General features: G+C 37.2%; 1 protein-coding gene across 1 annotated transcript in view; it reads right to left on the reverse strand.

Moving 5' to 3' along the window:
• IGF2R (insulin like growth factor 2 receptor) overlaps nucleotides 1–27928 on the reverse strand; it is a 96901-nt gene that overhangs the window by 36417 nt on the left and 32556 nt on the right. Inside the window, exons 7-27 of the mRNA XM_058168333.1 lie at nucleotides 27528–27633; nucleotides 25877–26039; nucleotides 24716–24884; nucleotides 24323–24426; nucleotides 23610–23774; nucleotides 22414–22554; nucleotides 20730–20876; nucleotides 18863–19000; nucleotides 18522–18663; nucleotides 16947–17124; nucleotides 15500–15615; nucleotides 14864–15029; nucleotides 14472–14651; nucleotides 12087–12188; nucleotides 11244–11345; nucleotides 10520–10685; nucleotides 9127–9294; nucleotides 8172–8315; nucleotides 6964–7142; nucleotides 3141–3228; nucleotides 1609–1824 (exon numbers count right to left, since the gene is read on the reverse strand). Of these exons, the coding sequence (XP_058024316.1) occupies nucleotides 1609–1824; nucleotides 3141–3228; nucleotides 6964–7142; nucleotides 8172–8315; nucleotides 9127–9294; nucleotides 10520–10685; nucleotides 11244–11345; nucleotides 12087–12188; nucleotides 14472–14651; nucleotides 14864–15029; nucleotides 15500–15615; nucleotides 16947–17124; nucleotides 18522–18663; nucleotides 18863–19000; nucleotides 20730–20876; nucleotides 22414–22554; nucleotides 23610–23774; nucleotides 24323–24426; nucleotides 24716–24884; nucleotides 25877–26039; nucleotides 27528–27633 (3080 nt within the window). The remainder of the gene's footprint in view (nucleotides 1–1608; nucleotides 1825–3140; nucleotides 3229–6963; nucleotides 7143–8171; nucleotides 8316–9126; nucleotides 9295–10519; nucleotides 10686–11243; nucleotides 11346–12086; nucleotides 12189–14471; nucleotides 14652–14863; nucleotides 15030–15499; nucleotides 15616–16946; nucleotides 17125–18521; nucleotides 18664–18862; nucleotides 19001–20729; nucleotides 20877–22413; nucleotides 22555–23609; nucleotides 23775–24322; nucleotides 24427–24715; nucleotides 24885–25876; nucleotides 26040–27527; nucleotides 27634–27928) is intronic.

Genomic DNA, 27928 nt, shown 5'->3' on the forward strand with positions numbered 1-27928 from the left:
TTGATAATTCCCAGGAGCCAGCCTCGTGTAACCTCCCGTGTGGCCATTACCAACCAGGATGGATACGGGTTCAATAAACATGTGGTGGGATTCAGCCTACCCAACAACCTGTCCATGTCCTCGATAGTCACAGGATCGAACTCAGCCCAGGTAATATCCACAAGACCCGTCCCCGTCATCCCGCCTGAATCTACCCAATCAGCGTCCAGTCCGTCCCGGATCCGAGCGATTTTATCAGACAGATACTGTAAAAAATCCTCAGCCCCTTCAAGGGGTCCTCCCGAGCCCCCTGCGTGAGAAGGGAGCGGGTCACCCTAAACAGGGTGGCTGGGCAATTATCTGCCGATGCAATAAGAGTGGAAAAATAATTATGTTTTGCCGTTCTTATCGCCACTAGGTAGGTCTGAATATAAGACCTTACTAGTGTTCGGTCGGATTCGGAGTGGCTGGACCTCCAAACACTCTCTAGGCGTCTTTTCCGGTGCTTCATCTCTCAGCTCCTCATTATACCAAGGAGCTGGTCGAGTTCGGCGCCAGGTCAGAGGCCGCAAAGGCACGACGCGGTCAAAAGCCCCGGCTGCCGCCTCTTCCCAATTCTTCGGCCGAACCGTGGGCTAATTCCCCGGGAAACGGCCCAAGCTCCATCAGAAACCCCTCTGGGTCCATCAGGTGCCTGGGACGGAACCATCGAATTGGCTCCGTCTCCCTGCGGTGTGGTGCAGCGGTTCGAAAGTCTAGTTGAAGGAGTAAATGATCTGACCATGACAAGGGTTTAAAATATTAAGAGAAACCTATGGAAAATGTATTAAAGTTTTAAGCATATGTGTGCGGAGAGAGAATGAGCTGTCCTTAGCTGGAAGAAGATTCTTAGAGATGTATCAAAAAAACTAACAGTTATGTTTCTGGGAGAAGAGAATCGAAGTTTAACAATCCAGTTTTAATCACCAGCATACATTACCCTACTAAAACTTCCAATTCTAGTCTTTACATTAAGTTGACTAGTAATGCAAACTACTTCCTGCATATCATTTGTTCAAGACCCATCCCTGCAACAAGGGGGTACCCACATGGAGGGGTTTTATTTATTCCACTTCTATAGCCATCTGTATCTCAATGACACTGGGGAGCCTTACAATGTGGATTGCATCCCATTGCCTGTTCTGCTGCAGAATGTCCAGGCACCCTGCCTGTGGTCTAATTACCTTTATCACACAAAAAGAGAATGAAAATCACTTAGTGGCATAAGATGTAAAGATAAAAATTAGCAAATAAAAGCATACCTAAGGTACATAAACTGACATGTACATGCATTTATATACTGTATATATAGATTTGCATGTTTATAAAAAAGTACAGAAATTAAGAATTCCACAGTGCTTTCAGATGAATTTAAAATTCTGTGAGGGTACAGGGGGAAAGGACATTAACAATCAGCAGCAAAGTTTCATCTTAGTTGGCCTACTGTAATCGCACGGAATTATTAGCATACCCAGAGGACTGCTGGCTCAAATTAGCTAGAGTAATATCAAATATGGAGATTCAAGAAAAGTTCCATGAAGACATTTGCTTGGATAACAAATCAAGGCAACAATCTGAGAATGACCTTACCTGCTATTTTTTTAGCTTGTGGCTCTTGCTTTTCAATTTGACATGATGACACAACATCTTCACTGTTGCTTGACTGTTTGCAAAATCCTGTTAATCCATCACAAATTCTAAAGTAGTAGTCATATTCTTCGGTGCTGACTTTAATGTCATTCCCACGAAGCGGTGACAAGTTATATATATAACTATATCTTGGATCTTTCACTTGACAGTGGTCACCTTAAAAAAAACCCAGAACCGCAAGGGAAAAAAATTATGATCTAATGCTGTAAAATAACATACAGTTATCACTTAAGTTTCTTTCAGCAAATTAAACAGAAATTGCAGTGTACTAATTTTTGTAAAGCAAATTGACTATCATTAAACCTACTTTCACAGTAATAGATTATCCAATGCAAGTATCAACAGCAAAAAAAAAAAGCCACAAAGAAATATGGAACCAAGGTGGCGCAGCAGTATGAATGCAGTATTGCAGGCTGCTTCTGTGCCCACAGTCTGGAGTTCAATCCTAAAGTTGACTCAGCCCTTCATTCTTCCAAGATTGAATGAGGACACAGATTATTGGGGGCAGTATGCTGACTATTGTAAACCACTTAGAGAGAGAAATTTAAGTGCTATTCCTATATAGCTGAACCATTCTAGGTATGACGCAGATTGTCTGAATTAAACTTGGAACAGCTTGATTGCTTCAGATTTCTGACCACAAAACACAGGCAGATCTTATGGGGTAAATAGTTCAAGGCTGGTGCATCCCGCCCCACTTTCTCCATTTCACATTTGCATGCCTGTGCACCATCAACTTCCTTTCCATTATCTTCCCTTAATGACTACTCTTGTTTTTTTCTTCATCTCTCACTCTGAAACTATATGGACAAAGTGTATCACTAAAAAGCAAACTAAAGAATATATAAGATGTAACAAATGATTCCACACTTCTAAAGAGAATTAAAAATTAAACTTTTTATGTATTTCATTTTTCTTCAAAAATCCTCCCTTTTTCCTATATATTTTATAGTATATAATTAAAAATATGAATATGTGACATCTCTAACAGTATAGACAATTGTTTAGTTACACAATACTTCTGTTCCAAAAACACCTGCATCACCTGTTTTCTGAATATACTACATGCATCACACACACATACAAAAAATGAGGCCATCTCTTCTGATCTAAAACCCATCTCTGGCCTATAACAAATACTGAAGCCTCCAATTCCAAAAAGCAAAAGGTAGAATTAGTTCAATAACAACTTTTTATTTAATTTATATTAAATTAAAAAATAGTTAATATTAGCAGCTGTAACTTGATAACAATTTTGGAGATGGGATGTGTATGCATAATCATAAAGCTTCTATATGAAATATTTGGAAGTTAAGACTTCTGCCATATTCACGAATTAGGAAAGAACTGGCGGGGCATTTAAGTTCAAGATAATACCTGCCTTTCAAATGGCATATTAAATATGAACTTATTCACGAGTTTTAGATATACAGGTTGAAGAATAAAATTCTTTTTTAAGTATTCATACTTACCTTCTGCTCTGTGCACAGGGCAAGCTGCTAGTGTTCTCCAGAGAAACACAAACTCACAGTCCTTTTCATATTGAAACACTGGTGATCCCTAAACATAAAAATGAATGGTTTGGAGAGTTTCATGCATTCATGAATGAACTTCTGATTCTCCTATATGCTACTAAATCACCATTTTCTAATTCATTGGCAGTTATTCTATACAAATTTTATTTGTCAAAAAAACAAACAACAAACCTGGGAACCTGAGATTTTCAATTTTGACCTATCATTTTACAACCCAACAGGAGAACTAATCACTATTGCTACGTAACAGATATAATCTATGTTGTGGGACAATGTGTTTAGCTGTATTCCCTTTTTAAATATATTTGCAGTAGAATCAGAGTAAGGATTGCGGAGGAGGTGACATGATTCTCAATTTGCAGACATTTAGTTTAGTTTAGTTTTAGTTTTATTTTGATTTTTATACCGCCCTTCTCTCGAAGGACTCAGGGCGGTGTACAGCCAAGTAATAAAACCATACGATATACACATTAAAACAAAAAACTTAAAACCAAACATAATTATATAAATGGCCGAAATTTAAAACAGTCAATTTTAAAACCCTAAAATTCATACATAGCCCCAATAAAATTTAATAAAACTTTTAAGCCAGTCCCGCTTGAATAAATAAATGTGTTTTCAGCTCACGGCGAAAGGTCCGAAGATCAGGCAATTGGCGTAAACCAGAGGGAAGTTCGTTCCAAAGAGTAGGAGCTCCAACAGAGAAGGCCCTACCCCTGGGGGCCACCAGCCGACATTGTTTGGCGGACAGCACCCTGAGTAGACCCTCTCTGTGTGAGCGTACGGGTCGGTGGGAGGCATAAGATAACAGCAGGCGGTCCCGTAAGTACCCGGGTCCTAAGCCATGGAGCGCTTTAAAGGTGGTAACCAAAATCTTAAAGCGCACCCGAAAGACCACAGGAAGCCAGTGCAGGCTGCGCAGGAGTGGTGTTACATGGGAGCAACGTATGGCTCCCTCTATTACCCGCGCAGCTGCATTCTGAACTAGCTGAAGCCTCCGGGTGCACTTCAAGGGCAGCCCCATGTAGAGAGCATTGCAAAAATCCAAACGAGAAATGACAAGAGCGTGAGTGACCGTGCATAAGGCATCCCGGTCAAGGAAGGGGCGCAACTGGCGGACCAAGCGTACTTGGTAAAAGGCCCTCCTGGAGACAGCCGCCAGATGGTCTTCAAACGACAGCCATCCATCCAGGAGGACACCCAAGTTGCGCACCCTTTCCATTGGGGCCAATAACTCGCCCCCAACAGTCAGCTGCGGTTGCAGCTGACTGTCCCGGGGTGCCGGCATCCACAGCCGCTCCGTCTTGGAGGGATTGAGCTTGAGTCTGTTTCTCCTCATCCAGACCCGTACTGGATCATCACATACTGGCTGTTTTTGTAACCTATGGAAGCAGCCTTTGTTCTCATAATACACTGGCTTCTTTAGAGAAGTGATAGAGGGTATTTATTTAATCAAATTTGGAGACTTCCCATCCTACTCACACAGTAATTCTGGGTGTTATACAATTAAAACATAAAAACTATATAACTATTTTGGTCCCATGGGGGTAGTTAAAACAGGAATAAAATAATAAAAGTTAAAAAGAGGGGGGAGGTCCTTCAAGACACTAACCCATCCCAAGTGGATCTGCGAGCCCCAAATGAGTCAGTAGAGTCACGTTTTCAAACACATATCTAAACACCTACGGTATCTATCTACTGTCTACATTGTCTCTACCAATCTTTCCTATATTATTTTTTTTTCATTCTTCCCTCTGCCTCTGTTAGCTTAGCTCCAACTTCATTCAAATGCACAATAAACAATAATAATTAAGTAAATAATTAAGTGATTTGAATTGCAACTCTTCTCCATACTGCCTCTGTAGATCACACCATCAAGTTTTGGTGTAGGGAGGGAGGGAGGGAAGGCTAAGACGCTGAACTGTCAGGCAAGTGCATCAAATTTGACTTAAAGCCTTTTAAGCCTAAAAAAATAAACTTCCCATCAACTTATATTGGCCACATCCCCTGAGGCTCTCTCTGAAGTGGAAAAATGGAAATGAATGTTCAAATTGAGCAGTATGTACTGCTCAATATGAAATAGTCATTTTTAATTAATGAGAAAAAACATCCTTTTATTTTTACTTTAAATTTAGGGTCCTATTTTAACAACTGTGATTTCAAATAGGAAGCATCCACTGATTAGTTCCTCTAAATTTATTTTTGCATCTTTAGAAGCAGAAGGAAGTTTGTGAAGCTGGAGCCCCTCGTGGCTCCCATATGACACCTATCCTGCGCAGACTGCACTGGCTTCCTGTGGCCTTCCGGGTGCGCTTCAAGGTTTTGGTGACCACCTTTAAAGCGCTCCATGGCATTGGGCCGGGTTATTTACGGGACCGCCTACTGCGACCGAATACCTCCCACCGTCCTGCGCCTCACAGAGAGGGTCTCCTCAGGGTGCCGTCAGCGAGGCAATGTCGTCTGGCGACGCCCAGGGGAAGGGCCTTCTCTGTGGGGGCTCCCACCCTCTGGAACGATCTACCCCCCGGACTTCGTCAGCTTTCGGACCTTCCGCCGCGGGCTTAAAACATACTTTTTTAATTGTGCAGGACTGAGCTAGATTTTAAATTTTGGGTTTTAAATTGGGTTTTATTTCTATTTTTAATTGGACGGGCTTTAGAATAAGTTTTTTAAATGTTTTATATTGTATTTATATTCTATTTATCTGTTTTTAGTGCCTGTAAACCGCCCTGAGTCCCTTGGGAGATAGGGCGGTATATAAATATGATTAATAAATAAATAAATAAATAAATAAAAGCTATTCCACCCAAATCAACTACACACAATCATATGACACAGGTACAATATGTTATTACTTTTGGAGTCCCTGATTCTCTTCAGGTGTAGAGGTGGGTGGGGGAAGGGTGTTAAAGACTGCTCTAACGGAGCCTTGACAGTTTCCCAAGGAGCCATCTGGGAAAGGGATAATGTGCAGCTGTACACTCAAGCTTCTTCCAACCAAAGCCTTTGAGGTTAGAAAAAAATAAAGTCTTGAAAAATGCACCTATGCACAATTATTTGATATATATTTTTAAAGGAACAGAATTCCTAAGCTTCATGACACACTAGGATAAAGATTGCTGCAACAATACAAACAAGTTGGAAAAAGATATGAATGACAGATACAATTCCAGCCTGCAAGGTTTCAAAACGCAATCATATTATGGCATCTAGATATTGAAATACTAGAACAGTGATGGCAAACCTTTTCAGCACCGAATGCCAAAAAGGGAGCACAAGACCCAAAAAGGGCCGCGACCAGGAAGAGGAACTGCCCAGGGGGCATGCACATACTGGATAGAGTCCTTCTGGTTTCAACAAGCAAGTCTTCCAGTTACTGCCATGCATGTGCATGCGCCGATAAGCTGGCCGGGGTGCATGCTCATGCTGGAAAATGAAAGACCAACACTTCTGGTTTCTGGCACTGCCATACACACAAGAGCCAGCTGATTGTGACGTGTGCATGCACGCCAGAAACCTGGAAAAGGAATGGGTGATGCCGCACGTGTCAGGTGACATGGCTTGCATGCCATTTTGGGCACCTGTGCCATAGGTTCACCATCACAGTACTAGACTTTACATATACGGTACATAATGTTTTTAAACCTGGCAAGTTTAAGATGTATAGACTTCAATTCAGTAGGCTGGCTTTGGAATTCTGGGATATCACACATCTTGAAAGTTGCCAAGTTTGAAAAAAACTGCCCAAACATGAACTTACCATAGCTTGATCACACTGGAAAATTATTCGGGTTGAATACTGTTGTTTATCTTTGCATATGTCTCCACTTAAATACACAATAGTAAGGGATCCGTCGGTGGCAGCCTGAGGACTTATTTGAATGACACCAAGATTCTGGCTTTTATCAGCATATTTCACACAAGCTCCTAGTATGCCAGCTGTAGCCAAAAGACATATTTCAAAATTGATGTTTATGTTTTCCAAAAAGGGTTGCATTCATTCTTTTTAAGAGGGGCTCAGAGGTAATTTAACATTATTTTCTCTTTTTCTTAAGTTAATCATATCTGGACTGAGGATGTGCTAGTTAAATATAAACTCAATATGAATTTGCTGATATACAAGGATTTTACTTTACTTCCCTTATTTTAACAGTTGTCTTTCTGTAAAAAAATATTAAAATTGGTTTAAAACTATTATTTCTATCTTTAAGATTACCCAAGCATCAAACTGATAATTCCTATTCTCCCCTATTATAATATACATTCTATCATTACAATTCAAGCTGACAAAGGCAGAAGAATAAAAACCAGCTTAAAAGAACAGTTCAGTCAATTTTTTAAATCATTTGAAGGTCCTTAAAACAAATAAACTATTGACAGGTTTACATAAGAGATGTGGCCAAACAGTTTGTTTAGCTTTGATTAATATGATCGGCAATGAAGTCACCACAATGCTGGGAAAGGTGAAAGAAAAGAGAAAAAGAGAACGGTGAATGGATTCAGTTAAAGCGGGAGTGTCAAACTTGCGTCGTCATGGCAACGTCACATGACGTATCGTGACTTTTTCCCATTTGCTAAACCGGATATGGGTGTGGCCAGCATGTGACGCATCCGGCCCATGGGCTGCGAGTTTGGCAGCCCTGAGTTAAAGTGATGATAAGTGCACCATCGGAAGACATGAAAGACCAGATTAGGGATAGATCATCATGGAGAAAAATTATCTATGTAATCACTTAAGAATCGACAGTGACATAATCAATTGATCAGTTCAATTCAATTCAATTCAATAAAAAGTAACAAAATTACAACTGGGAAGAAGCTTGCAGCTCATGAATAACCGGATGCAGATTCCTGATTCAATCTACTGCCTGAACCTTATCACTGTAGTCTGTTCAACCATGTCTGCTCATTTGGATTCTAAGCACTGGGAGCTCAAACCTACATCATTAGTTAACCTAAGATACTTACCTGGACATCCAGGTATATAGGGAAGTGGCCTGCAAACATTGAGATAGAAAGTTCTTTTTTTGGCATCTGCTGTTGTATCCAGGGCAATCCAGGGTTCACGATTTCTGCTCAAGTCACTCAGATCGTATTCATTGCCATCAGAATCTGAAAACACAAGCAGGAACTGGAAATGCTTGATTAAATTAAATCCTCCTTATCCAAGTCAGACCCCAATTTCCAAGAGGTTAGTCATCCAAGCCTGACATTTAAAGAGCAAAGTAATAAAATAATATTAAAACAAAATATGCATTATGAAATCAGAAGTTTCTGCAAATAAATGTTGGGTGCTTCACTATACATAACTTCCCAGTATTCTTTATATCAAATATTCAAGTACATCTCAAGAAATAATGTATGTCTGTGTGTGTGTGCATGTGTTTGTGTGTGTGCTTGTAAGTAATATAAATATAAATTCTGGACTTCTTATATTTAAAAATTTTTTTAAAGAGACTGAGGATTTTAAATAACCTAAAAATACCCTTGCAGTATTAAGTCAACAAAAACCTCTTAAATGTTTCTTCTTTCTTTTTAAACATAATTTACAAGAAAAACCACAACAGTACCTTAGGCAAAAGAGACAACTTGTACTATAATAAAAAAATAATTACTAAATAGAACAAGAACAAAATGACTAGCACCTCAAAATCAAAGATTATACTGCTAATATGTTTAAAAGCAGTTCATGCCTTCTGTGGAAGGGTAATGAAATCGCTCTACACGTGAGCTCAGAATTTCTTAAATTCTACATCTTTTAAACCAGCTTCCACTTGAAGGATCTCTGGATTCTAGAAAATAACACAGATCCCCATAACTCTGAAATTCCATTACCTACTATTTGAATGGGGAGGGGAGGGGAAACATATATAAAGGCACTTAGTGCCTGACATGAAAAATTTACCTTTTCTAGTTTACTTACCAGTGACTTGGCAATCGACGGGAACAGGAGGGCAGGCTAACGCCGTGTAGAAGTTAAAGTAAGTATTATGAATATTTCGTGCAGAATCCATTTCTTCATGTACAAATTTGAGTTCTCCAGGATAGGACCGATTACAAGTAAAAGTGATGATGAAACTGTCATTGGGCCCTGAAGAATGAAAAAAAACAACAACAGTCAAGACAAAATATTCTCCAACTCTTTTCAGGTAGTTAATTACAGTACATGGAGCTGGGAATTCCATTGCCAAGTCTTGAGTTGCTGTCATGGTGGCACAGTGGTTAGAAAACAGTACTGCAAGTACTTCTGCTGACTGCTGGCTGCAGTTTGGCAGTTCAATTCTCACTGGCTCACGGTTGATTCAGCCTTCCATCCTTCCGAGGTGGGTAAAATGAGGAACCAGATTGTTGGGGGCAATATGCTGACTCCGTAAACTGCATAGAGAGGGCTGTAAAGCACTGTGAAGCGGTATATAAGTCTAATGCTATGCTATTGTTAGGCAAATCTCACTTAGGCATAACATCGCATGATTGTCATTTGCAACCTCCTGCTGATTTCCCTATTGGTTTTGCTTGTCAGAAAACAGCAATAAAGGCAGCAAACAGCAACATTCACCTTGCTCTATCACATGACCTTGAGGACATTACCACAACTACAAGGGTTACCCATAAGTCTTGTTCAGCCCCATCATAACTTCAGTCGCTGAACAAGTGATTGTTGAACAAGGACTACTGTATATGTTGTTCCTTTAATTCTGCACACATTGGCACATCAGACAGTAATAAGAACAAACAAAAAAAACCCCACAAGAACAATAGTTAAATGTAAGGAGAAATATGATGGTTTTCAGGGATGGCAAGGGAAAGACTTTCACCCAAGTTCAGCATGTACTTTTTAAAAAATAAAATGTCATTTCTATGACTGAGTCAGGATACATTCACTAGTATAGGTTAAAGAAAGAGCAAATATTAAAGTATGATGGAGATAAATTATACCCTGTAAGCAAAGAACATTTTCTACAATCTCTCTTACTGGGCATTTTTTATATATCTTGAATTCCATATCTCCAGATTTTTAAACTCCAAACTCTTTTATTTTTTACAGGAATGTGGAGAAGCATTAAACTTTTATGTCTGTGAATTCAGAAGGTGGGCAAGAATATACAATTTCTAAGGTAATAGCCAACAAGCTGTAGATTGTGCATTGACCCCTTCCCTTCCCTTTCCTTTTCTAGCTCTAGGAACCACAGATTGCAGAATAAAGCCTGATGGGATAAGGGGATGAGCACTGCATAATGACTAAATATTATCTCTCAAAAACATGTAATGACTATATTGGAAGGCAAACATTTACAAAGTAAGCCACACTACTTTACCTTTATAAGTAAGTGACAGATATCCTTCCGTAGACAATTGAAGAGTTTTGTTCAATTTCACCAAGCGAATGTGTTCCAGATCTTCTGTTTCACATCCACCAATTGAATCATCAACTTCAGCACCATGAATAGGCCCACATTCCTTGGCTGGTCTACAGATGCTTATCTAAAAGATTGAACACAATCAATGTTAATTTTCTACTCTTTGATGGACATTATTATCAAGACCACACTTAGCAATCGCAGCCTCTCCCATTTTATTCATGTTATCTTTACAAGGTTTTTAGCTCAGCCAAAGTGATACAGAATATAAATGTAAGCTTTGAGTTTGACATGAAAAATTCTAATTCCATAGTAACAACTCTTTAAGTTGCCTTTTACCCATCTAACTAGTTCATATAACTCACCGAACTCATAACTCAGTATTTTCTGTTCTGTTCCATAGCAGCTTTGCAGGATTTAAATGACCTGTGTTTTATCTTTAACTACTAAATCCTGCATATAAATCATTTATTCAGTTCTTGGGCTAGAGCTTTTCCCAATGTGTAGCTCACAGTATATTCACGGTATTTGCTGTTTATTAACATTACTATTATCAGGAATTCTTTTTACAATGCACAAGATATGGTTCTGAGCGTTTTCTATACTTTCTTCAAGAAAGCACACAGATTAATTATTAACTCACTTCAGAAAAACAGTAAGAATTAGAAACAAAAATTATTACCATGTAGCTCTTTTGAATTCCTTCGACAATGTATGCTTTTTCCAAAGCTAATGGTTCCAGGTTATATAAAAATCCAGTGTTTGGGTCTTTTACAGAGCAGCTCTGGAGGAAAAGACACAATTCATAAACTTAAAACATTTGCAACCTTAAAAATAGAGAGTCAAGAAAGTAATATCTACCATATGGTTATGATTATCTAGAGATAAGTTCAAAACTATTTATATTCAGGATATTTATCTTGTTGAAAGTCAAAGTCAAATATTAAGTAAAGTAAGGTTAGTAATATTTACAAAAGTGCCCTCTATCTACAGCAGTGTTAGTACTAAATTTTGTTTGATGAATCACATACAAGGTTTAAGGGCTATGTCATTTTTGTCTCAAATCTTCCTTGGAAATTAAAAAAACACCAGACTTTAAAGTTTGTCCCAATAAAATTTTAAAGGGAAAATCTGATTTAAAAAAAAGATATTGTAAGAAGTTGAATAAAAGTGAATTCTAACATCATTATCCTTTTTAGAGTTCTTTGTGAATTTGTTTGCTTCAAGTGCTTGCCTCTACTGTCTTTAGTCATCTCCCAGAAGCCTTTCTATATATTGAAAATGAATAAGGAGTTGCTGGGTAAAAATGTAAAACTATAATTATTTGGTCTTTGCAGAGGAGAAGAAAGAAGAGGCAGATGAAATAAGATTTCATCTATAGCATGCATGCAAGCTTTCTCAGACTGAATTTGAGATCAACCAGCAAAAGATGGATTATGAGGAATCACATGTATTATACATGGATCCTTATAAGCCATCTTTACACATAGCATCCAAGTATAAGCCTATTCTGCTCTGCTCTTACCTGAGACTCGCCTTGTGTAGTGGTGACTGGACAGGCAGCTTCAGTTTCCCACAGAAATGTTGCAACACAATCTTTCATCTCTACAAATCTTGGGCTGCTATTCTGGAAATATAACCGGTTCAAAAGTTAAGATAAGGAATATATTAAAAGAAACACACATATTTATTTTGGAACAAAACTTTGGAAGGGCAACATGTCAATTTTGAAATTGCTCTGAATGGGTCAGTGTTCCAATCTGGGCAATACTGAAACACTAAGGAGACTTAGACTTGGTTGGTACCTAGGCAACTAGAAAAATAGCATGCCTATAGATTAAGCGAAATTTATTCCATTGTCCTCTAAACCACAGAACTTGCTTAGCCATCATCACTTCTACTTAGCAATGAAGAAATCAAAAAACCTAGAATAGTTCATCCTGCAGTTATATCATTTTTAATAATATAATCTGTGGTAGAAAAGCTAAATTAGTCCTGTTTAATTAAGTGGATGCTCTATCCCAGAGGTGTCAAACTTGCGACGACACGTTGTCATCACGTGACATATCGCAACTTTTTTCCTCTTTGCTAAAAAGGGTGTGGGTGTGGCCAGCACATTTTTTTTAATTTGCATTTATATCCTGCCCTTCTCCGAAGACTCAGGGCGGCTTACACTATGTCAAGCAATAGTCTTCATCCATTTGTATATTATATACAAAGTCAACTTATTGCCCCCAACAATCTGGGTCCTCATTTTACCTACCTTATAAAGGATGGAAGGCTGAGTCAACCTTGGGCCTGGTGGGACTTGAACCTACAGTAATTGCAAGCAGCTGCTGTTAATAACAGACTGTCTTAACAGTCTGAGCCACTCAAGGACCCATGCATCCAGCCTGTAGGTCACGAGTTTGACACCCCTGCTCTATCCTATTCCCCCTCTGTCCTGATTTCCCAACATTGGGAATTATTTAGTATACTATAATAACTACGTATATGTGGTCCTTGTTAAGGTGCTTTGAAAATGTTCCAGTTCTTTATATTTCTGAGAATTCTAGGGCTTTTTTTGGTTGTGTTTTATTTCCACTCTTGAATGATATTTCAGCTGGATGAAGATGAAATGAATCACAAAGTTTTGGAAGCATATGTTGGAGTAGTATGATATAAAGATTATTTATTCCACTCTTAACTGAACAAGTTAAGACATTTATATTTCATCATTATACCATCTTTGCTGCTCAATGGAATTATACTGCCTGAAGTAGACCACATGTGCAATCTGGGAATTCTCTTGGACTCACAACTCTTACCTACAAGTAGGTGGCAGTCATGGCTAGAAGGGCTTTCACATAACATTGTATTGTGCATCAGTTGCGTTCATTCCTAGGTCAAGGAGTTCTATTCATATTCCCTCATCTCTAGTCATCTCCCTGTTGGATTATTGTAATGCACTCTGTAATGCACTCTTCAAGGTTGTCCTTGAAGAGTATCTGGAAACTTCACCTAGTGCAAAATGCAGCAGCACAGAGTTACAAGTGTTCCTCCTAGAACACCTGCTACACCTCTGTTCCATGAGCTTCATTGGTTGCCAGTTTTTTTCCAGGTCGAATTCAAGCTGTTGGTTTTGACCTTTAAATCCTTAAATGGCATAGATTGGGTCATTTCAGGACTCTCTCTCCCCGATTACATCTTTCTGTGCCACCGGATTCAGTAGAGAAGGCATGCTATGGGTTCCATCACTCAGCTACATTTGGAGGGCCCTAGGTGGCAGGCTTTCTAGGCTGTAGCATCCATACTGTGGAATATCCTTCCAGAAGTTAGGTTGGCGCCAGGTCTCGAGATCCCAGAGAACTGGCAAACTAGTAAACTAGTTCCATTATTATTCACACCCTTTCAACCATTTTTTTTAGTTGGGCTTTTATAGTTTTTAATGTTTTCAATAATAATAGATGGCCCTTGTGCTTTATTGTTGTTTAGATGTATTGTGTGGTATCCAGAGCCACTTGTTGTGTGAGATGGGAGGCTGTATAAATTTTTAAAATTAATAAATACATAAAGTATGACAAGAGGAATCAAATAATCCATCTGTAACAGTGATTCCCAACGTGGGGCCCATGCCCCACAGGGGGGCAATTTGATTTTTAATGGGGGCAATTGGAAAATGTGTGGTGTCTAGACTTAGCAACACTTTTTAATATATGCATAGACAAAACTCAAAGAATTATATGTCACCGGAGGGGGGGGGGAATCAGAATTTTAGAGATGTTTAGGTGGGGCATGGCCAAAAAATGGTTGGGAACCACTGATCTATAAGGTGAAATCTATAATATCTACTCTTATATAGTGGCAGTCAATTCCATAACACTATGAACCTACAGTGCGTAAATAAACAAACAAACCATCAGAAACTTACAAGAAGGCCCTTGGCACAAATAAGATGGATGAGGCTTGAGAAAGGTTCCGACTTGTCATCATCTGCCCTTATGCATAGAGAGCCACCAGTGTAATTTAGAAGGATTCTACCAGGTCCTTCAAAAATGGGACTTTTCTGGGCAATCCCAAGGTTACTATTGGAAACTTTAGAAGAACCAGCCTGAAATGAGAGAAATGAAATCTTTTTAAAGCAAAAGCATTTATAATAAGAGAAAAAATATTTAAAATAATGCAATAAGAAATGCACACATTCTTTCTGTAAAGATTCTCCAGGTCTTACCCATATATTGTATAAATACCTAAGAATACGAAGAAAAGGAGAACTCCAAAGTTAGCTTTGATTCTGCCTCTCTATACAATGGACATACTTACACTCTCACCCCTTTTGAATGTCATTTCACAGATGGATGCTCTTCTGTCACATCCTGGGATGGGGTTCAAAGGTCGGCAGACATTTATGTAGTATTTTTTGTGAACAGTCTCTCCAGAGTTGTCCATTGCAAACCAATTTTCTTTTACATTGCCAAATAATGATAAACTAAAAATAGACCAAACATTATTAAGCCTTTAAATATACATCAGTTTTTAAAAATAAAAAAACAAAGGTTACAGTTGGGAATAATGTATTCAGAAATAAGACAGAAGTAATTGTATTCCTATATTTCCCTACTGAGATAAGCATGGAAGTGCACTACAAATTATCCATTGTTGTTTTAAAACACACTATTGAGAAAATAAGATTTAATCTACATCAGAAATAGTAGCAATACTGATGGATGAACAATTAAAACTATACATGGACAGCCTTTAGGAGTTGTAAGGTAACAAGCTATTTTTACACAACAAACTGATTCTCTGATAGTTAAGCATAATGACAGCAGTGCTGATCAATGCAAGGTAGTGTTACGATTAAAATATAAAGTTGTTTTTTGGCTTGGAAAAATGGCTAGCTGAGAATTCTTCCACATATTTAGAATTTACATTCAGAACTTTTGTTTTCTTGTTTACCTTGACAGATCATATTGCTTCATGGTTTGAGGATCTGTTACAACACATTCTGTGGGTATTTCTGGGCAAGCATACTGAGTATATAACTTGAAGTTGTATGTGAATTTGTCTTCCTCCTAAGTTATCATGATCAAAAATACAGAAAGCAAAAAAATCAAGATTGGAAATCGAACACCTCAATATTATGATAGTTCAAAATGAGAAGTTTCAGCTTACAGACACAGATTTTGTCTTTATAGATTCAGGCTTTTCCACCAGAATGTTCAGTAGAATCTATACTTATACTTGCAGTTAGAAGCAGCAGACCCCAAACAAAAACTTTCAATATGTATGTGCTTAACTACAAATTCCTCAATGCGGTGCCATGCGATAACAATGAAGGCACCTTCTTTTAATGCCCACTAAGCTTCTCCTTTCAGATAACTGAAACTATTAATGTTTAAAAAGTTAAAGTTAAAAAATTCTATTAAACTTTTCTAACTGTAAAGTTAAAAAAGAAAACAAAACTGATGCACAGTAAAGTGCCAGATTCTAACATCATATCTACTTCTAAAAGGTTCTCAGAGCCCCCAATAAACCAGAGGCTTCATTGAAAAATTAAAAAAATGTAAAAGCACTTTGCCTAGAAATATAACTTGCCCAGATAAAGAAAAAAACAAGTTGGGATAGGATGAAATGTTCTATATCAGGAGTGGTTACAGAGGTTGGTAGATAGCATTCTGGTTAATTGCCAACTTGTAACTGGAGATGCCCCATATGCCGATTTTATGAATGGGTAAGCAAGGGGACCCTGAACAGGCTACTTTAAAGTTGAAATGTATGTGTACTTCATCCCAAAGCGTTAAGAATTATATGAAAATATCTAAAATTAACATCAAAGCTGACTTCTTGATGCTTTCTAGGCAATCTATAAAGATAGCTCTCCAAGGCATATAAGGCAGGGGTGAAATCTAGCAGATTCTGACAGGTCTTGGAGAACCGGTCGTGGAAATTTTGAGTAGTTATGGGAACCGGCAAATACCACCTCTGGCTGGCACCAGAGTGGGATGGGAATGGAGATTTTGCAGTATCCTTCCCCTAGAGCAGGGTGGGAATGGAGATTTTGCAGTATCCTTCCCCTGCCACGCCCACCAAGCCACACCCACCAAGCCACTGGTAGAAAAACCCACCAAGAACTGGTAGAAAAAAAATTGGATTTCACCACTGATATAAGGCTTATATGGAATTAGAATTCCCCCTCTATCTTCTTCTTCTTGTGCCATATCTGTCATTGGACATTGGGAATCATGTTGGCGACCCTATTTTTATCAACAGCCGCATGATCCCCCTCTATACCACTCAAAAAGTCTGGTGAGTTAACTACCCATTTTGTTAGCCCTTCAAAAGCTGACTTAAAGATCCGGTGCAAGAACAGAATTAAAGGAATTTTTTCTTATTCAGCTCCTACCTGATACTCCAGTACACTCTTGTTTGCATCACGATCGCACAGGAATGTTATATGGGTAGACCGTCTTGTATGCTGCACATTGTTGTAAGGTGTGCCATTCTGATAGTTTAGCTGAATAATTCCATCGTAATAGGACAGCTGAGAACTGGGCATCCCTAGATTCCAAGAATCCTGGCCACTAAAATTATACAATAATGCAATTTCGTGTAAGTTTGTTTTAAATGTTTCAGCATAATGTCACATTCCCAAAAATTAAGCTGCATTACAAAACCATATGTAACTGTCCCATATATGTTGCTTGACTGATAAGTTTAATCTTATGAATCAACTTTCTCTATTATAGTTTGTCCAACTGTGCTCTCACTAATCAAAGATACACTCATTTTTGGATCATGTTTTCCAGTCATAATCAACAATAATCCATATTTTATTTAAAAGGCAAATTGCTAAAGCCACATCCTAGCACAAATTTATTTAGTTGCTGTTAGTTGCGAAGTCGTGTCCGACCCATCGTGATCCCATGGACAACATTCCTCCAGGCCCTCCTGTCCTCTACCATCCTCTGGAGTCCATTTAAGCTCACGCTTACTGCTTCAATGACTCCATCCAGCCACCTCGTTCTCTGCCATCCCCTTCTTCTTTTGCCCTCAATCTTTCCCAGCATTAGGTTCTTCTCTAGTGACTCCTTTCTTCTCATTAGGTGGCCAAAGTATTTGAGTTTCATCTTCAGGATCTGGTCTTCTAAAGAGCAGTCAGGGTTGATCTCCTCTAGAACTGACTTGTTTGTTCGCCTTGCAGTCCAAGGGACTCGCAGGAGTCTTCTCCAGCACCAGAATTCAAAGGCCTCAATTCTTTGGCGCTCAGCCTTTCTTATGGTTTATAGCCACCAAATAAAATTAGAAGCTCAGGTCGGTATTAATCAGGAGTTCATGCCACTGGGCAATTCATGTAGTGGAACAGCTCCTTGGGATTGATCACTTGGGATTGGAAGACGTGTCCTACAGCGTTTTTGATTCCAAGACAGTTTTATAGGAAGCATTCATTCAGTATTATTATTGTTGTCATACTCCATTCAGTAAATATATGAATAAAACATACATGACAGAAATATAAACCAAAACCTTAATGTCATGTAAACAACCTAACAAAACAAAACAGAATAATATTCCAAAATGTAATTAATCTTTTTCACCACCTCACAATCACTCAGCTAAAGGAACCAACTCATTTTGAAGATACAACATACTTTTATTTGCACATCATCAGTAATCCTGGGTCAAATTTTCCCTAATTTGGCCTTGGGGTTGGGGAAAAAGGGAACTTCACTTCACCTGATGAAAAGACTGAATTCACTTGAGTTGTGAAGGCCAAGTCAAGATGTAGAACACTGGTTTTACAGGTCACAAAAAACGCAGAGCAGGTAAAGCAATGGCCCTATTCACAATTTTTGGTTTATGTCATTCTTTGAGCCCTGCCCTAGATAATTTCCTAATTTACAGTAAGGACAAAAAGTATGTAAAGGCCATCAAGCATCCCATAAAATAGAGATTCAGGAGGCATACACATAATACTTACTTTTTCTTTACTTGACAAACTGCAGACTCTGATCCACAATATTTATTTGACAAAGAGCCACAAATACTAATGTGAAAGGTATAGTCACTTGTGCTTATTGAGAAAGATTCATTCATTAGTGGTGATAAGTCGAAGGAAACTCCTAAGTAGAAATTTTAAAAAGTCTTCTTTAATAAAAAGTCATCATAAGAGGGAAGATATATAATAACCATTTCTAAGTATGTATACTCCTATACTTAATCTTGTGTTGAAAATAAGAACAGTCTTGCTAGCTGACACAAAATGTTAACTGACACAAAATGCAAACAGGAAATCTGAATTTCCCCATCACAGATTCATACCAGTTTGAAGATCTGAAACTTTGCAGTGGTCTCCTTTTGTTTTAGACAGGACACAGGCAGCAGCAGTATGCCATTCAAACTCAAATAAGCATCCATCGTATCCATAATTAATCAAAACGGGAGCACTTTCCAGATCACCTATCAAAAGAAAAATACTGATCTGAATAGTCATCTTCAAGAACATAGTAACAGAATTTCCCAGATTATTTGATCAGATATGCAATCGGTTATTTAATCAGTTTATATTTCTTCAATCAGAGAGTATTTTTCATCACCAATAAAATATAAACAGTGACAAGTGCCACATTCTTTCCTATCTGATTTTATTTCAACTGTAAAATTCTGATTTATGGACTAGAAGCATGCAATCTCTTATTCAAACCATTCTCAAGCAGAAAATTGACCGTTTCAAGCATCTTAGGTGCATTTTGAGCTCAGATAACTTTTGGAATAACTAAAAATAATTGTTTCATTGCCAAAGCAGCCATTTCTCACTCACACCAGGGTAGTTTTAGTTCAAAATGGTTCAAATCAAAACATTTTGCATAAACTCACTTTGGACCTCTTTTCCACATAGTTCTGGATCATTTTCCTCAATTAATAACAACAACAACAACAACAACAACAACAACAACAACAATAATAATAATAATAATAATAATAATAATAATATCAGAGTTGGAAGGGACCTTGGAGGCCTTCTAGTCCAATCCCCTGCCCAGGCAGGAATCCCTACACCATTTCAGACAAATGGCTATCCAACATCTTAAAAATTTCCAGTGTTGGAGCATTCACAACTTCTGCAGGCAAGTCGTTCCACTGATTAATTGTTCTAACTGTCAGGAAATTTCTCCTCAGTTCTAAGTTGCTTCTTTCCTTGATTAGTTTCCACCCATTGCTTCTTGTTCTTTGGAGAACAGCCTGACTCCCTCTTCTCTGTGGCAGCCCCTGAGATATTGGGACACTGCTGAGATATTGGATCACAAATAAATGAAAAAGTATTGTTTTTTTAGATATTTGTGTTTTCTACCTAGTTTTAGTACTTGTGTGGAAAACAGATCATGTTTTAGTTCATATCTATACAGAAATATTGATTCAAAAGTGTTCACTTTTAAGCACCCCTGTATATGCTCTGTCGAAGCTTTGTAGTGGTAGACCTGAATGCTGTGATAATCAATCTTCACTATTCTTTACACAAAAATAAAAATACTTTGTAGAAATACATTAAAGACTCAAAAGTCAAAGCTTGTAAAAAATATGTACAATTACTACAGTGTATTTTGATAGAGAATACAACTGGAATGATTCCAAGGAATTCTTTTTGCACAATTTTATATCAGATCAGCTGCATCAATCAAACTGATTGTGTTGGAATATAATCAATCAAGCAAACAACACAAATTTTCAATTCATTACCAGATTTAATTCTTAAGGCACTGGTTATCACCTATGAAATCTTAATTCAATGGGTTAGGATCAGGTTATCTGCAAAACAATCTCACCACTTTGCAAACTGTTTTGCCATAATAACATATTAGTAATTCTATGAAGTAAATCTAAAAATCCGCGACAGATCAGTTCACATTTTGAGGTCCTCAACCACACTAGGAACTACCATACCATTTCCATTTGAGATAAACAAGCCTTTCTAAGATATCAAATTTTCTTGCATGTGTAAATATGAAAGAAGGTACTCCAAGGCTGCAAAAGTAGCTTGAGAATGGTTTAATTATTAATGATCAAAGTGAAAGAATAAAAAAAGATGTCCTGGCAGACTTTAAGGTCTTACTCCCACTGCATTCAAATTTTTACTATTCTCTATAAAGACCCGGTATTTAAGGTCTAATAATGAAATCACATCACTCACCTGGTTTACATATAAGGATTATATTTGTTTCAATGTTTTTATTGAGTGCACATTCGTCTCCATCTGAATAGTGAAGCTCAATATTTTCTCCAGCCTTTTTGGGAGGAGACATGAAAGTCCCAAGATTTCTTGTATTATTGTTTTTATCTAAAAAGCAATACAATATAAAAACTATGAACACTTGCTTTCATAGAAAAAACTTTCACTCTCAAACTGGAGGGTGAAAGTGCAAGTTTACTGCAAGATTGTATACAATGTAAAATCTTTAATATAGGTGTCAGATGGAAAAGTTTATTTTATCTTGAAAGTGAAGGGATTCAAGAATTGTTTTAAAATTCTGTTATAATAAACCACAAAAGATTGTTTTTGTGGTTTATTATAACAGAATTTTAAAACAAGATTGTTTTTGTGGTTTATTATATAAAGTCATTATAAGGTACATATGCCCATGCAAATCAAAAGCTAAATCATAACAAAAATACCAAGATTTTTGGCTTGCATCTGGTATAGATATTCCTATGCAACATGAAACTCAAGAGTGGAACCAGGAAATATGCCTCCTATTCTGTTGCTGCCCCAATCCTAAGGAACATCTACTCTCTATGAATTACCCTTTTCTATTGACACGTAGAAAATAAATTAAAAATATTCTCTTCTGCCTGGATTTTGGACTTAAACCATGTAAGAGTAATACTTATAAGGTACTATTTATTTTATTCTATTGCAATTATGTATTTGATGGTTTCATTTATGTACCGTATTTTTCGTACTATAAGACTCACTTTTCCCACACCGAAAAAAGTGGGTGGAAATGTCTCTGCGTCTTATAGAGTGAATATTGCAGTGGTGGGAGGAGGGTTGGTGCAGGGCACCATTTACCTCCGCCATTTGTCACCACCTGTCACCGCTACCACCAATCGCTCCTGCTGCAAATTGCCAATTGCCGCGGCCGAATGGCAGCGGCAATAGGCAGCAATCCCTGCTGCCTAGAGCAGCCGATTGGCAGTATTTTGGGAGGCCGATCTAACTGCCGATCAACTGTTTGGCAATGAAGGCTCTAGTGTTCCCTGGCGATGGCAGCAGCTCAGCTCAGTTGACCAGTGATGGGCACAACAAAGCGAAGCCCTCATGAGCCACGTGCTAGAGCTGCGATAACATGCTGAAGCTGACCAGGCTGTTTGCTGCAAGGACGCTAGCCAGATGAATACCGAATGGATGCTGGGAGGCAGAGCCGGTTTTTTTTACCCCTGTTTTTGTCCTCTAAAGCTATTGTGCGTTATGGTCCAGTGCGTCTTATAGTGCGAAAAATATGGTAATTGTATGCTTTCCAGAGCTATGTGATTGGACAGCATAGAAATAATGTAAAGTAAGTACAACTATTAAAAATACAAGTCATCCAAAATAACAACAACAAAGGAAGAGGGAAGATGATGATTATTAAGATTCACAGCATAGCCTCCTACAACAGATGCTCTTCAGTGAACTTTATATATAAATGTAGCAAGAACAGATGTCTAACAGATCACTTTCACAGACCTATACTGCTAAATCTGCTCTCCTTCTTTTGTCAATTCTTCGGATGTGGACCGTTATTTTAAGTCCTGCAAACTTAAAATACATTTATTATTGTTGTTCTATGAAAAGAAAAGCAACTTAGCTTTTATTAAGAGAGACCTCTACTCACCAATAGAGCAAACTGATGCATCTTTGGCACAGTACATGGCTTCTCCTTTCTGGAGTACCTTGTGACAGACATTTATAAGGAAACGTTTCTTTTCTGCTTCAACGGGGTTGATATCTACAGCTTCCCAATTCTCCTCTGATTCTAGAATTAAGATGATTAAAATATTTAGATGCCACATATCCATCAGGTTATTTCCCTTTGGGGTAAGCAGTTATAAACATTGCAGAAAGGGAGTAAGTAATTGTAAAACAAAGAAGCAAAAAGTAAGAAATAAGAAAATACAGTATATCCAATTTACAAAAGTACAACTCATGGTAACTCTCCGTACTTTTCTTTCCTAGTTTCTACCATAGCTATACACTGCCTGCTTGCTTTTTGATGCCATATTATCTAACAATCTACACCTTTCCTTACCCGAAATGACAATTAAATTCATTTATTGTTAGACTTTTTTTTAAACTCAAGAACAAGGTTCAAAAAAGGAATGCAAAAAGAGAGATGTGCAAATGTGGTCAGATCAAAATACTAATGATAAACTAGAGCCTGTAGCTAATTAACACTATCGCCTACGGACTATTTAAAAACCAACAAAGTAGTGTCATTTGGTGTATAATATAAAACCATAAAACAATTTAATGAAAACCATACCACCTATCATAAATGGGATAAAGTTCCTCCTAATCTGCAGTGTTTATAGGCTTAACACAAATATCAAGTACTTCTTGTGATCTGCAGGATTACCTAAATTTCCAAGGCAGCATGCCCTGGAACAATGGAAGAGGAGAACTGCCTCATGTCCAATGGATCTGACTGAGTGACATCTGACACAGAGGGCTGGACTGAATACACCTTAAGGTTTTCTTAAAATGTTAAGCTAGCACCGTAGACACCATGGTGACAAGAATGTATTGGGAGTATCGGCTCCTGCATTGTATCTCTACAACCAAAGGAACTCACCAAGTTCATTAAGTAATGTGCATTGTGCATTATGTTCAAAAGTAAAACGAAGAGCTTTTTTACTAATGTCTCCAAACATAAATCCTTTTATCTTGGAAAATCATCAATATTCTACCATTTACTCGGTATATTTGGCAACAATGCGTTAGGTTTAGGACAACATTTCAGACAACCAGTTATATATCAACTAGAGCTTTTAAAACAATTAAGCAGACAATAGATTTTTAAAAGTTTCATACCAGAATGACGAATCAGTCGTGTCAAGTCATACTTTTTCTTCTTGTCTGAAACCATGCAAGGCAAACCTTCTTCTTCTCCAACACAAGCATATTTGGTTTGCCAAGTGAAAAAATATGAACAGTCTGTTTCACCATTAAATTCTGGATGTCCTTTGCCATTATTATCTTTAATAAATTCACAAAAACAGGAAACATTCAGATTAAAATGTGTTAATATATAACAGGAAACATATAAAAAGATACCAGATTAAAGTACAGATACTGTCCATTAAATATTCACCTTTAGGCTTATGACACATAATCAAACGTAAGAATAACAGAGTCCAGCCACCCCAAATAATTCAAGAGAAGCTAAAAAAAAAACATTTAAAAACTTGAAGTCAAATATAATTTAGCTGGGCATCCATTTCCATAGCAGAACTGGCATGAGCCAATCCATCACAGGTTGAAATAAAAAGGCTTTAATATTGCGATTAATATTAGAGTTCACACAAACTTACCTATAATTTGTTTAGTGCATTCATTTACCGAATAAGCCACAACTTATTTTATTGAACACAGTGTCTCTTTGAATGACATGGGTGGTAATGAAATGAAATATCTTGTTTTCTACATAATATTTTTCTATATGTGTTTTTTTTAAGTATCAGCAGTTTCTCCAACAAAACAATACTGCTCAAATTAATCCATTAACACCCAGACTGGTACATTACCTGCAGTTTGATTGCATTCAAAATTTAGGACTGTCATTCTCTGAAAACCCGAGCTACAACTATCTCCTCCTGGATACGTCAGAATAAGGTCTCCATCAGCATACCTGATTTCAAAAAAATAATAAGATTCTATTTAATTAGTTTTATTGGATGCTGCAACAGCCAGAATTTCAAAACCAGTTGTAAGTATCACCGTGCCATCAAAAGTTTGTACAATTGCTGAATGAGTAGTAATAAATTGAGAACTACCCGCACAGCATTTTGTGTTGTGAAAAATATCTTCTTTCAGAAACAAAAACTATTTTTCTCTAATATCAAACAAAATATTTTTGGGCAATATCACAGATTTCGTTTCCAAAAGAAACATGTTTACATTTCTAGATTAGTACTAACCTGAGAGTTTGATTGGTAAATCTTCCTGCTACTTTCTGCTGACCTTTTTCCGATTTAACTTGGCATGACGACACATCCTTATCCATACAAACACCTCCAGCTACTTTCCCACATACGTTCAGATAATAGTTATACTCTTTATCTTTTGCAAGATATAGTGATACATCACCTAGAGAAAATATGATTGAAATCCACATCTGAAATACTCAAATAATCATACAAATGGAAATATATATTTGTGACACCAAAATACTTATATGATTACTGTATAGCATTGTTATAATCTGCCTATGTGCCACAAGTGATGCTCCTCTTAGCCATTTTCTAAACTTACCCAATGAAGGATTAGGATTTTGCAAGCCAAATTTTAATTTCATCAAAACTATACTGTAGATATTTATAATTTTCTGCATTTCACCCTCAGATTCAAAACAAGAGTCTCCTAACAAATTTTCTAGTTTTTTCTCCATATCCCAGTTCTGGAGGGATTAAATTGAATGCATACTGCATCTAGCATTATGAAATCTCATGCATGTGTAAAGCTGATAAATCTGTGAAAATGTCTGTAAACCCTGTCACTAATTTTTCTCTTTATAATGTTTTTATTTTTTGTTTTGTTTATTTTTGTTTTCACTCTGCCATTTTTATCTTTGTTTTAGTGTCTTTAAGCTTATGTGATCATCATCCTCATCTGAGACAACCAAAAAGGAAATCATGTTTTTGTGATTGCTAGAGCAGAGGATATAATGCTACTTCCATTGTTTGATCAGATTTGTTTTGATTTCTAAACTGCTAGCTCATTAGATTTTAAAGCACCTATTGTAATGAGCAATCTGTAATTTCAATCTGTTGATTTACTTGTTGCTTTCGTTTTAATGCTTTAATAAATACTGGATTTTTGGCAAAAAAGCAAGTTAACTGTTCCCATGCATAAAAATACATTCAAAACAGATAATCTTCAAAATAGTACAATCTCATGTATGGTGATTTCATTTATATATCCATTTGGTTCATTTTCAAGACCAAAACACTGCTTGCATAACGTTTTGTACCATACATCTATGCCAGAATTTGAAATTTGTCTTTTTTTGCTATAGCAGCTGGTTTTACTCGTATAAAATATTATGTTGCACACACTCTAAGGGAAATAGGATAAGTTACCTGGAGATTGCGTAAGAGGTGTCAGATCCACATAAATACCATGTTGTTCACTGCTCAGAGTACAATTATGACTCTCCAGGTAGTCCCTGGCACAAGCAGACTCAGTAACCCATTCAATCTCATAGCGGCAATTACTTTGAGCAGTGAGCGTAGGATTTGTATCCTATATTAAAAAAATAACTAGTCAGATCAGAGAACTTTGATTATCTACCCCCAAACATAAGCTCAAAAGTCCAGTACAAGTCTCCAGAATTAGGGAATAGTAATACAATCTCTCATTTTAATACAACCCTACATAAATGTTGCTAAAACATGTTATTTAACATTTACCAAAACTCAGTCACAGAAATGCCATTTCAGTGTCTGCATCCTACCAAGGCGGTAGAATAACCACTTGCACAGTTATATTTTGTTCCCTCCACTCCATTTTAGCTTACCTGCTCTGTAAAAGCATTTTCTGTTTACCAATTAAAAAAAAAAGTAATGTCATACAGCCATTTTTGTTCCCCAATTCAAATAATCCGTCATGCGTACTTAGTAATAACTACTAGCTGACAGGGAAAGCAAAGGTGTGGTATAGCAAGATCTGGATGCAGCTTTCCGATAGAAAATCAAATTTGGATTCTGAAATTTTCCAACAGAGCATATATGAACTATTATTATAAAATACATTAGTTAAGTTTCAAATGGCTGCTTGCTTGCTATATACTCCTTTGTCCTTCTAGCTTTCAGATTTTGGACTTTCAATAGCCAAAACTGGGGAGGGGAGGGGCAAGGGTGGAAGATGACAAACTGTTTCATGTTGTGCATATACCCTCTTATGGACCATTTTTATTGTTTCTAGCAACTTGGAGGACCATACCACCAAAACCTACAAGCAAAACCTCAATTTTCAGCAGTAAAATGTAGTGTTTTTCCCACCCAACAAATATCACCCTAAAATAAATGATTAAAGCTTTGATATAATTTGTATACTTTTTTCTGTTTTCAACTAAAACATCCATTCACTCAAAATAGAAAAACTAGCTAAACATTTTAGCCTATCACTTCTGTGACTTTACCACCATGCCTCTAGCAGTCTTTAGAAACTGAACGTAAATGAAAATAAAACAAAAAAAAATGAAGTGCAACACTTGCTCAAAAATCCAAATAATCAATTATCCAACATGAACGAATATCATAAAAACTCCCTAAACCTATAACTATCCTTGTCCAATAAAATCCTCAATCACTGGAAAATCATGGCAGTGCCTGTCAAAAATTGTTTGCAGTTTAGATAATTATGAATTACGACAAAGATCTTGATGCCTCAATGAAAGGGTCAACACAGGTGATTTTGCATGTCCAGAAATTGTCATAATTTAATTCATTATGACAGTATCTTTGTTGTCAGGAAAAGGGGAAAGACTTGTTGGATATTCTGCCTCAAAAATAATTTTAACAGCCTTTATACTGAACTCTGGTTGGGCAATGAGGAAACGTATGAGAAAGAATGATCATGATGTTTACTTTTCAAGCAATAGGTTATCTTGACTTGGTTCTGTAAAATTGAAATATGCTGATATATTTATTTTTAGTTAATGCTATGATCTATTGGTCTTCCCAGTCAAGTAACAGTGCTCAATATCCACCATAGGACATTGTTGATTACCTCTCTTCGCCTTCCCTCTGGACATACGAAAGTAATTGTAACTGATGGATCATGGATACCACAAAAGTCTGGTCTCTCTTTTACATTGCTGTATCTCAGCTGAAACCTGAAAAAATAAACATAAACATGAAAAAAATTAACTACCAGGAGATTCACACAAAGCAAAGTTCCCAATGTAAAACCCTCCAAAGTGTAGTTGAAGTTAACAGTTAACAAACAAGAGGGCTATGAAATATAAGGAACTGGAATTCAAACTTATCTGCAAGACACCAAACTGGGGGAGTGAACAATTACACAAGTAGAATCTAGAACAATGGTGTCATAGTAATTTCAAATTGTTCTTTACTTTACAAGATGACTCAAATCATTTTATATTGTTTTCCCAGGTTAATACTACACTA

Source organism: Ahaetulla prasina, chromosome 1 (genome assembly GCF_028640845.1).
Source record: "Ahaetulla prasina isolate Xishuangbanna chromosome 1, ASM2864084v1, whole genome shotgun sequence".
Taxonomy (NCBI): Eukaryota; Metazoa; Chordata; class Lepidosauria; order Squamata; family Colubridae; genus Ahaetulla; species Ahaetulla prasina.